Genomic DNA, 12108 nt, shown 5'->3' on the forward strand with positions numbered 1-12108 from the left:
AATCTTCAAAACTCGGAATGTGTGCGCCTAGACCTGGCCTCGCGCGGTCTAACGCCTGGTAGACCTCGCCCTAGGCCTGGCATCGCCAGGTATAAGGCCTGCTCTATCTCGCCTACTTCCTCGCCTCGCCAGGTCTCTCACTAGCTACAATCTAGGCGTCGCTAGCTTGAAGAAAATATAGTGCTTAAAAAATATGGGGGGTGAGGAGAGTATCATAAAAAATATTTTTTCCTCTCTAACCAAACACTAGAAAATATTTTCTCACCAATCAAACAAGAGAAAATAAGTGATAAAACCACTCATTTTCCATGAAAATATTTCTTAGGAAAACATTGTCCATGGAAAACATTTTCCTTCGTAAAAACACACCCTTAATTCCAATTACGATCGTGATACTTTTCCTATCTAACTCAAAAGACAATTTCCATGTGATCATTGGATTCTTAGTGTCACGATCCAAAATCCATTAGTCGTGATGTCACCTAGCCCAACCCGCTAGGTAAGCCAACTAATTACTATCCAATTTCAATATTTCTAATAACAATTAAACAAATAAATTATCTGGATCTATTACATTTCCCAAACAACGTGTAAAAAGCTTAAAGCTCCATGCCAAACCTCATCCACTATATCCTGTTGGCTTTACAATTATTTATTGAGTCCACAAAACTAAAGAATTATACATAACAAATTAAATGCCTTAAATTTGCCATTTAAGTGGTGATTTCATCAGTGACAATATAATTATTCGTATATCAATGTGCTATAAGCTTTGAAAGTACAAGAACTTGTTATAAGCAACTTATCCAGTTACCAACTTTAATTCATTTAAATAGAAAATTCTATTTTAGTATCGAATAATTGAAATGCCTAGGCAATCATGTTAAGGGCTTGCTAAAAGAAGAAATTCTTATAGTATAAGATGATCGTCCTAGTCCTAGAAATAAAATCATAGGGAGTCACTAACTGAGTGGAATATGAATCGGACGTCAGTAAGTTAATTGGCAACACATATGAATGATTTTTGATAATCATTGAGGTACGTACAAAATAGGAACATCTCCATGCTATTTCAATATTGTCCAAGAAAAAAGTCTTCAAAAATATATTACTAACTAACACCAAATGTTACATAGAGCCTTTTTAATTTACCAGGCAGTTAAAAGATTAAAAAAAACAACAAAAAAAAAAACTCAAAGTACCTCCCCAGAAAAAGAAAAAAAAAACAACAGGAAAAAGAATTAAATGAAAAAGGCAAAAATTCCCATCTTTCGTCTGTTCTTTTTTGCTTCTAATAATTCCTCAACCAAAAATTAAGCTTTTGGTGCTTCCCTAGCTAACATGGGGGGCTGTGGCATTGGTACACTAATTAATTGGAGTTTGGATTTTGTTTGCATCACTATTTTTTTGCATTTCTATATCATTAATTGCTTCATTATCTGGAAGAATCATCATTTGATTATTTCCGTTAACTCCCTTCACTGCTTCAGGAATTATTGCCTCCTCAATTTCCTTCTCTTTGTACTCCTTGTATTTTCCCCATAGAACTGAGTATAGCCCTGCCACTATGAGCACTGCCCCAAGAATTCTGAACCCAAAAGAGAAAATAATTAATATTCAGTTTACTAAATGAAAATAAAACCAGAAAAGATAAAATGTTGAGAGATATTGAAATTACCCTCCAATATAGATTTTTTCAGCAAGAATGAAAGAGCCCATAGTTGCAACAATAATCATCATTAAAGGACTAAAAGCAGTCACAAAAACAGGTCCTCTTTTCTCCATTACAACACCTTGTACATAGTATGCTATACTTGATGATACTATTCCCTGAAAATTAAATATTTTGTTATTCATCATTAATTCTTATATATTATTTTGACAAAATCAATAGTAGTCCAAATTGAAAGGAAAGAAATTAAACTTACTGCATAGGCAGCAGCTAATAGATTCATGTCAAATCCAATAGTCCAAACAGAAGGCTTGTGCTCCATTACAAATGTGACTGCTATAGATTGTAAGGTTCCCATAAAGCAAACAAGTGCAGTTAGAGAAAGTGGAGCTGTGTATTTCCTCATTGCGATATTCTGCACAAATATTAAATCACCATTTAGGAAACCAAAAATAAAAAAGATTTTTTCTGGAAATTGTTGAAAAGAGAAAATGAAAAAAATGGGAATTAAGTATACATAAGTGTACTATTACACACCTGAAGAATGAAGAAAGAAGCCCAAGCAAGAGTTGCAAAAATGAGGAGAATTGAACCTTTAAACCAATCTTTATCAGAATTAGCTCCACTGGTTTCTTGTACACTAGAATTAATAGTAGTGTGATTTGACCATAACAAGTTAACAACATGGCCTTTGTACAATGTCATTAACATGGCTCCAGCTACTGTTACTATTGTTCCCAACACTTTTGCTTGGCATCTAACTTTCTTTATGTCAACTTTCTCCATCCTAAAAATAAACCTTATCAATAAGTCCAAAACTTGAAGAAGTAAAGAAAGAAGAAAAAATAATATATAGTATTAATTATGTATACCTGCAGATCACTGCCATGACAAATGTCATAGCAGGTAGCATGTTGCTCATAGCACATGAAAATGTTGGGGGTGTATATTTGAGTCCAGCGTAGTAAAAATTTTGATCAATCACTGGTCCCAAAAGACCCAATACAAATATTTGCAAGAACATCATGAGTGACATCTTTGGCCTAATTTTTCTGTCAACAAATTTAAAGACTTGTCAGTTTTTGCTACTCTTTCAAGACTTGTAACAAAAGCTTCAAAAATTCTTATTTTTGTGCGTAATTTTACCTTTCAAGAATAAGAGCAAAGGGAGCAATAACTGCAGTAGCAAAAGCATGCCTATAGACAACCAGAACATAATGACTCATTCCCCTATTAAGAGAAACTTTTGTAATAATATTCATTCCTGCATACCCAAATTGCAAGGAAATCATGGCTATATAAGGCTTAGCCCTTTGAAAAAAACTGCAACCACATTCTCCTTTTCCTTCCATTATTTTATTTTTAATTATTTAAGAGAAGAGAATAAAGAACTGATCAAGTGAAAAGCGAAGAAAACACTCTAATAAGAGGAGATTTGTGTTTTTCCCAAGGAAAAGAAGTGAGACATGCAACATATTTATAGACAACAGGAGCCAAGGCACTAAAGGACCACTACTAGAAATCCGGTAAAAAGCGATCACAAAAAGTGACCAAACATGTCTGGTCGCAATATTGTTGGTCCCTTTATTTTAGGGATCAAAGTTGGTCGCTAATTAGCAACCAACTTTGGTCTCTAAGGTAAAAAGATCAAATATTCCGGGTAAAGATTATAGCGACCAACTTTGGTCGCTTTATTATTTTAATAATATAATTTTGGCGACCAAAGTTAGTCTCTAAATGTAAAATACGTTATTTATTTATTTATTGTTAATCATAAAAAAGCGACCAATTTGGTCTCTAATCCAAATATTATATTTTAAAATCTGGAAAATAGAGACCAAGATTGGTCGCTTTTTTATTAATTTTTTTATTTTTTTAAAAATAAGCGACCATAGTTGGTCGCTAACTTCAAGAAATAATTTTTTTTAATTATAAGCGACCAACTTTGGTCGCTATATTTCCAGAAATTATTTTTTTTAAATAGAATAGCGACCAAAGTTGGTCGCTTTTGAGAAATCTGGGTTAAATAGCGACCTAGGTTGGTCGCTATTGCCCAGAAAATTATTTTTTTTAAGGAAAAAGCAACCAAAGTTGGTCGCTTTTCTTGGTATATTTTTGGCAGAAACTGCCTGTTTTGGCAGCTACACCACCTGCCAGCTTACCAAAAATCCTAAACAGGCATTTTATGCCAACAACAACAACAACAATAAACAACAACAACAACAACAATAAAAAGCAACAAAGTATAAAGTTCTATAACACATTAAGCTAACAAAACTAAGTTAACGCTTTTTACAAGCCCATTCTAAAACTGGTTCTATTGTCTAGTTCAAAGTATATAAAGTACTCAAAGAGTGTTCAATCAGCATCCTCGTCCGAAAGTTGGATTGTCTCGCCCAACTCATTAGGTGGCTGACTGCGTATGAATTCCCCCACATCAGCTGTGAAGCGAACCTATAAGAAAAATTATATTGAATTAGTATTTCAAAATTTATATAAAAGTAAATCAAAATACTTAATGAAAAGTAAAAAACTTACATGTATAGTCGAGGCTCGACCCTTGACCCACCTTTCTGGATCAGTCTCTTTCTTCTTCTTTACAATACGAGTCTCATTGAATAACTCATTTTACTTCATTGGCATCATAAAGTTGTCTGGTGGCTTTGGTAATTATCCTCGTGGTACTATTACTCGAGATGAACTTAGATACAGAGAGTAACTTGGATACAGTACCCGACAGGGCGTGTCTTTGATCAATTGTTGTTCTCATTAGCGACAATGATGATGAGAAGGCAATGACATGTGTTTCAAACAGTGATGGTGTAGGTAGGAATTTAACATTTCCTAAGTAGATAAAAGAAAAGGTTATAGAGGAATTCTCTACTTCCTCTTGGAAAATGAAGTAGAGAATTCCTCTATAACATTTTCTTTAATCTACTTAGGAAATGTTAAATTCCTACCTACACCATCACTGTTTGAAACACATGCCATTGCTTTCTCATCATCATTATCGCTAATGAGAACAACAATTAAAGGCACATTATGCCAGGTACTGTGTCTAAGTTATTCTTGGTGGAAGTTCCATTGCATGTCTAATAAAGTCATCAACCCCTTCTACAAAATCCTCCCGTAATCCTAAATTTCAATTCATATCCACAAAAGTTCAATTCATATCCTAAAGGCTCAATTCATATCCTAAAAGTTCAATTCATACACAAAAATTTCAATTCATATCCTAAAAGTTCAATTCATACACAAAAATTTCAATTCATATCCTAAAGGTTCAACTCATATCCACAAAAGTTCAAGTCATATCCTAAAATTTCAATTTATAAACTAAAATTCCAATACATAAACCAAAAATTTCAATTCATATCCTAAAGGTTCAACGCATATCCACAAAAGTTCAAGTCATATCCTAAAAAGTTCAAGTCATATCCTAAAATTTCAATTTATAAACTAAAATTCCAATACATAAACCAATATCCTAAAGGTTCAATTCATTTCCTAAAGGTTCAACTCATATCCACAAAAGTTCAAGTCATATTCTAAAATTTCAATTTATAAACTAAAATTCCAATACATAAACTAATATCCTAAAGGTTCAATTCATACCCTAAAGGTTCAACTCATATACACAAAAGTTCAAGTCATATCCAAAAATTTCAATTTATAAACTAAAATTCCAATACATAAACTAATATCCTAAAGGTTCAATTCATATCCTAAAGGTTCAACTCATATCCACAAAAGTTCAAGTCGTATCCTAAAATTTCAATTTATAAACTAAAATTCCGATACATAAACTAAAAGTCCAATTCATATCCTAAAGGTTCAATTCATATCCTAAAGGTTCAACTCATATCCATAAAAGTTCAAGTCATATCCTAAAATTTCAATTTATAAACTAAAATTTCAATACATAAACTAAAAGTCCAACTCATATCCTAAAGGTTCAATTAATATCCTAAAGGTTCAACTCATATCCATAAAAGTTCAAGTCATATCCTAAAATTTCAATTTATAAACTAAAATTCCAATACATAAACTAATATCCTAAAGGTTCAATTCATATCCTAAAGGCTCAACTCATATCCACAAAAGTTCAAGTCATATCCTAAAATTTCAATTTATAAACTAAAATTCCAATACATAAACTAATATCTTAAAGGTTCAATTCATATCCTAAAGGTTCAACTCATATCCACAAAAGTTCAAGTCATATCCTAAAATTTTAATTTATAAACTAAAATTCCAATACATAAACTAAAAGTCCAATTCATATCCTAAAGGTTCAACTCATATCCACAAAAGTTCAAGTCATATCCTAAAATTTCAATTTATAAACTAAAATTCCAATTTATAAACTAAAATTTCAATACATAAACTAAAAGTCCAACTCATATCCTAAAGGTTCAATTCTGTCATGACCCGAATTTTCCACCCTCGGAAGTCGTGATGGCGCCTACTAGTGAAAGCTACACAAGCCAACTAACTGAACTATCTACCTTATTTTCATTTTTAATCCGATAACGGTTAAGAGCCAACAATTAGATAACAACAGAATTGAATAAGCGGAAGACTACATTGTAGAGATTTAATAATACTGCTAATACCAAACCATAACAAATCTACCCAAGACTGGTGTCACAACTTCACAGACTGTCTAGGAGTACTACAAATAAAGGTCTGAAAGAAATAAATACAATACTGTCTCTAGAAATACATGAAAGAAACAAGAATAGTAGATAGAAGGAGACGTGCCAAGGCCTGCGGATGCCTGCAGGACTACCTCGGATCGCCTGATGAGCAAGAAAACAGCAATCTCACTGCGGTGCGAAGTCTACAACACTGAGATCTGCACAAAAGAGTGCAGAGTATAGTATCAGCACAACCGACCCCATGTGCTGGTAAGTGCCTAGCCTAACCTCGGTGAAGTAGTGACGAGGCTAGGACCAGACTACCAAATAAACCTGTGCAATATAGCGTACAAAAATAATAGGAAGCAGATAACAATGACGGCAACAATGACCAACCAGTGATGTAAATAGCAGGCCACAAGAATACCATAAATGTTTCTCAACAAATAATAGATACAAGTGCAATCAATTCATCAAGTCCTTCAAATATAAATCTTTCGCCTATAAATCCTTCAAGTAATAATCTCCAAGATAATATGCTTTTCAATGAATATATATCGAATATATTTCCTTTAAATAGAATATCTTTCAAATAAGCATCTTTCGAATATAATTCTTTCGAGTAAATGTCACCTTGTGACGCCTCATTCACTTAACATAAAGTAGAGTACAACTTCCAACCCAATTACGAAATCAACAAGAAAATATGAAGTTATTTTTAGAAATCATTTGATAAAGAAGACACCCTTTTCAATTAAAGTACAATATCGAATGAATCCTTCACCTTTAATACGAGAAATCAATAAATCAAAACATAGTAGAAATTCCTTTTTTTGTAAAGTACAACCTCAAACGGTTTAAGGAAAATTTAGTTGAGAAATCAATTGAGTTAAAAAAAATGTAACAATTGTTGAAATTTGGAGTATTGAACATATATATAAAAAAAGTAAAAATAGAATATCAAGAGAATTATAAAGGAATCAAAATCCAATCACTAACAAGAATAAGGGAAACAAAAGCATATTTCACTTTCTTTTCACATCTTGTTGCAGGCGTGCAACCCGATCCCATTTCATGTATCTCGTGGCAGGCGTGCCACCCGCTCCCATTTCATGTATCTCGTGGTAGGCGTACCACCCGCTCCCATTTCATTATGTCTTGTGGTAGGCGTACCACCCGCTCCCATTTCATTATATCTTGTGGTAGGCGTACCACCCGCTCCCATTTCATTATATATCTCGTGGTTGGCGTACCACCCGCTCCTATTTCTTTATGTATCTTGTGGTAGGCATACCACCCGCTCCCAGTTAAAAGCCAACAATAATCACAAGGAATCCCGGCAAGGGAACAAAAGCAATATAACAACTTTCCCGCAAGGGAACAATAATATTTCAACAACATCCCGACAAGGGAACAATACTATCAAAACAAACATCCTGGCAAGGCAACAATAATATCAAACAAACATCCTGGCAAGGCAACAATAATATCAAACAAACATCCTGGCAAGGGAACAATGGTGATAATAACATATGAAGCGCAATAAACCACAACGGAGTCATAACAATTATAATACAAGACTCACGGACATGCTTGACACCAACGTATAGATACTCGTCACCATGCCTATACGTCATACTCTACAATTAACATGTAGCAATTAAGACACAACTCCTAATCCCTCAAGCTAAGGTTAGAGCAAACACTTACCTCGCTTTGCAACCAATTCAAAATTCCAACAAGCCTTTGCCTCGCAAATTCGTTTGAAGCTTCAAATCTGGTCATAATTGTAAGCACGTGATTTTTGCTTCACGGACAGTCACTCCAAAAGAAATAGTAACAAAGGACCTCGCTGTACAATTTTCAATTTTCCGTAACGTGTGCTGCTAGTCATGTGTGGGTCTGTCCATTTTGTCCATTTTTTTACATTATTAAACAAAGTACAAAATGTGTATGATCTGGTAATTAGACCATAATTCATTCAGTAAAAGAAAAATTCACAAAAAATATTCTAGGGTGCGATTTAACCTATTTAAATATTTTGATAATTATGTTTGTTTGAATTTCATTTTTTATTTTTAGTTTTAAGATTAGAAAAAAAAAGAAAAAAAAAGAAAAAGAAAAAAGAAAGGGAGAAAAGAATGAAGAAAACGGTTTGGGCCAAGGAAATAAACCAAAAATAGGCCCAAACCAATTCGATCAGGTCCAGTCCAAAACCGGCTACCCAGGCATCTCCTGAAATGTCGTCGTTTCAGGCAAATTAATCTGGGCCGTTCACTTCCATTGATCCGATGGCCCTTATTAGCCCTCATGACCCGACCCATTCCCGTTTTTGACCGACCCCTTGATTAACCAAACGGCACCGTATGGTCTAGCCTCCCCAATCCTGGCCATCAATTTTAATCGATCCAACGGCCAGGATTGAATCAGCCTCCCCGTATATAAGCCTCCTATCACACCCCACGCCCCTATTCTAACCCCCCCCCACTCATCGTCTTCATCCAAACACTGAAGCCCCCCCCCCAAACCCTAGCAGCCGCCCTAGCTTCCCTTTCACCAGAACTCGGCGGCATGGACGCCGGTGGCCACCTCCTGAACACCCTAGGACCACCTCACTGTCCTGAACACAAATCCACTAACCACGAGCCTCGAATCACTTCCGTTCGTCTCGAATCTTCATTTGAAGATTTGAGTCGAACCCGGATCTATGCCAAACCATCCCATCTTCATACCAGACACTCCCCTGACCTTCCTCGTGACCAAACCAAGCTTGGTTTGGTCCGAATCTACCCACAACTCCTAAAAATTCAGATCTGGAAATTCAGAACTTGAAACACATGCACCTGGGGAACCCGGCCGGTTTTGACATAGGGTTTGAGGTCTAATAGACCTTAATCAAGGTGTTCTCATGTGAGAACACCCTGATTAAAGTTTGTTCGGCCTCAAAAGTTCGAAGTTGAATCAGATTTGGGTCTGTTTAATTTAAGCATTTTCGGTAAGTTTTCCTTTCTTTGGTGTTAGTTTTGATTAAGTGGTCAGCATGTTTCGTTGTGTTTGTTTGTTATTTTTTTTTATTTTTTCATTCGGATTTCTTCATCACTGTAAAGACCTTTTATTTGGTCGATTGGTTTCTGTGTATGATTTAAATGTATCCTATGATAAGCATGTCCGATTAGTATAGTCGTCGCATGAATAAACTTATATAGGTTCCTAGTGACTGACCAAGTTGTCCGAAGCCCTTTAGGTCCCTGAACATATTGTTTGTGTGAGCGACTGATTATTACCTGCTATAATTAGTATAGTCGACTCGATAAATGTCGTTGATTAGTTTCTATAACTAATGAATCAAACGAGCTAATAATGTCGCATGACTAATTGATACTTTGCCACTGATTGAAGGCCCCAACATTGTTTGAAATAGTTTGTTTGCATTGAAAAATGACTGAAAGGTTCAGTCTAGGCAGTCCTGAATTTGAAACTTTCATCAGTTCAAAAATGCCCTGATGCGGCAAAGGGTCAAGACAGTGGTAACCAGGGTTTAACAGGGGTAGTCTGGGGTTTGCAAAGAACAAAAATGATTAGTTTAAATGAGCTGACAAGTAGGGTACTAATTTGGGATTAAATTAATGCCAATGGGGAACAAGACATAAGAGTATGGGACTTAAATTGAATAAAAAATGAGGCCCATAACTCCTGATTAAACAAAACCAGGCGTGGGGATAAAGGGGGGCTGACACCAAAAGATGCTTAGGCATGGGCTTTAAAGAGTATGGGCAGGCTGCAAGTTGCAGCAAAAAGAGGGCAGCTTAACTGCACTGGTTTTTGGCTTATAAATAAGCCATTTTGAGAACTTAAAAGGGGCTGGAGTTTTTTTTGAGTCTTAGGCTGGACTTTTAGTCTTCAGAAAAAAGAGAGAAAAAGCTGGAAATTTTAGTCTTGAGGAGAGGTCTTGTGAGTTTAAAGGAAAAGACTGAAAACATAAGTTGATTTCCAGTAAACACTGTAACCAAACACTGTCTGAAAAGTTGTATAAGAGTTCATATTGGTCAAGCTGTCTCGGCCAAGCTCTGTGGTTTGCATTGACTGAGCTGCTTGTGGTTGTTGAACTGTTAGTTTTACTGCATTGAATACTCTGGTATTGCTGTTGTTTCATCACTCTTTCCTGGGATTGCTCATTTGGTGCTCGACTATTTGCTGGTTTTCTTTGTTCTGGGAAATATTGCTGGTTGTTTGTGGGCTGTGGAAAACATTTGCGGTTGTTGGATTGTCGCTGTGTTATTGTTGTTTATCTGCTGCTGCTGTGCTTGCTGCGTACCACTCAGCTGATCATTTCCTTCTTCTTTTGTTTCTCTATACCAGGTACATGACTAATACTCTGTCAAATGTAATTGGAAAGTTGAGCATGAATACAAAAGAAAAGACCTGAAGAGTGACTTTTATACATAGATTGTTACATTAGATATCATGTACTGCATAATTAATTTTCACTCCTGTTTTGATAATGGAAGTAGCCTGTATGCCCAGTATATATCAATATAGATTAGCTGAATGTTAGTTTACATATGTATGTTGTTAGATGAAAATATTCCCAATGTAATAGGTTGTATCTTAGACGTAGTTTAACTGTGCAGTATATTCTTTAATAGGCCAAGCATGAAAACTATCCACTACTAGTTAATTTCTTTCCCTTTAATAGGCGATCCTTTTATAACTGATAAACCACGCCAATAGAACCCAGAACAAGTTCACGGCCTCAACCTCACAAGGGTCGAGCCCAGGTCGAGGACAGATCAGGCAGGCCCGCATCGAGCGAGCAGTGGCCCAGGTCTGGCCAACCGCGCGTGGGCTGGATTTGGGCCCAGGATTATTTGTTTGGCCGACTGTGCACGCAGCTTCGGTCCCAACTTTTGTTAAGCATTTCCGAATTCCATTACAAACAACTTGCAAGCATGTAATTAATTAGGACCATCTACCGTTTTCAATTGATAGAGACGAACACGACAAGAAACGTAGTTGCTATAGGATATCCTTTAAAAATAAGAACGAGATGAGCCTCGATGAAAATAAACAAAACACGCAGATGCGGGGCCCTTGTTAAATGTATATTATTGAAGCATTCAGTTTCCAGGACGGGTTGTTTAGCAAATCTCACAACCCTCCTAAAATAACAACACGTTAGTCTCTTTAGGACACGCTTTAATAAACCTTACCTTCTTAAACTCGGGTGCACATTTATGTGACCCAAATCCAAATCTCAACGGATTCGAAATGTGTTTCTAATCATGGGTACATTGATTGTGACGTGGTTCGAGATGCGTGTCCATGACGTTGCAATTTCATTAAAAAAGGGGGATGAGATGAGCCTCGCCAAATAAAATACAAACTGCGGGGCCCTCAGTAAATATTTGCCTTAAGAAATTTGCTTAGACTTCGGGATGGACCGTTTAGTAAAATTCCACGGTCTTACCCAAAATGAATACGCTAGTCGCTTTAGGCGCGCCTTTAATAATCTAATTTCCTTAAACTCGGGTGCACATTGATGTGACCCAAATCCAAATCTCAACGGAGTCAAAGTGTGTCGACGACCACGGGTACATTGATTGTAACGCGGTTCGAGATACATTTTCACAACGTTGCAATTCTTGATAAAAACAGCAAATGATAAAGGCGGTTAAAAGTTAAATTTTGCACATAAGTTCACACTTGTATAAGATCAGATAATCAAGCCGAATATAACAGTTGAGCGACCGTGCTAGAACCACGGAACTCGGGAATGCCTAACACCTTCTCCCGGGT

At 35.9% G+C, this 12108-nt stretch overlaps 1 protein-coding gene across 1 annotated transcript; it reads right to left on the reverse strand.

Moving 5' to 3' along the window:
* Window positions 1-1078: 1078 nt before the first annotated feature.
* On the reverse strand, window positions 1079-3122 carry LOC107828115 (WAT1-related protein At5g07050-like). The gene is made up of 6 exons (XM_016655375.2): window positions 2819-3122; window positions 2545-2724; window positions 2210-2459; window positions 1929-2087; window positions 1679-1830; window positions 1079-1588 (listed from the first exon to the last, which is right to left on the reverse strand). The coding sequence occupies exons 1-6, from the start codon at window positions 3022-3024 to the stop codon at window positions 1366-1368; spliced, it is 1170 nt and encodes a 389-aa protein (XP_016510861.1). The 5' UTR covers window positions 3025-3122; the 3' UTR covers window positions 1079-1365.
* Between the last annotated feature and the right edge of the window lie 8986 nt (window positions 3123-12108).

The sequence above is a fragment of the Nicotiana tabacum genome, chromosome 5 (assembly GCF_000715075.1).
Source record: "Nicotiana tabacum cultivar K326 chromosome 5, ASM71507v2, whole genome shotgun sequence".
Classification (NCBI taxonomy): Eukaryota; Viridiplantae; Streptophyta; class Magnoliopsida; order Solanales; family Solanaceae; genus Nicotiana; species Nicotiana tabacum.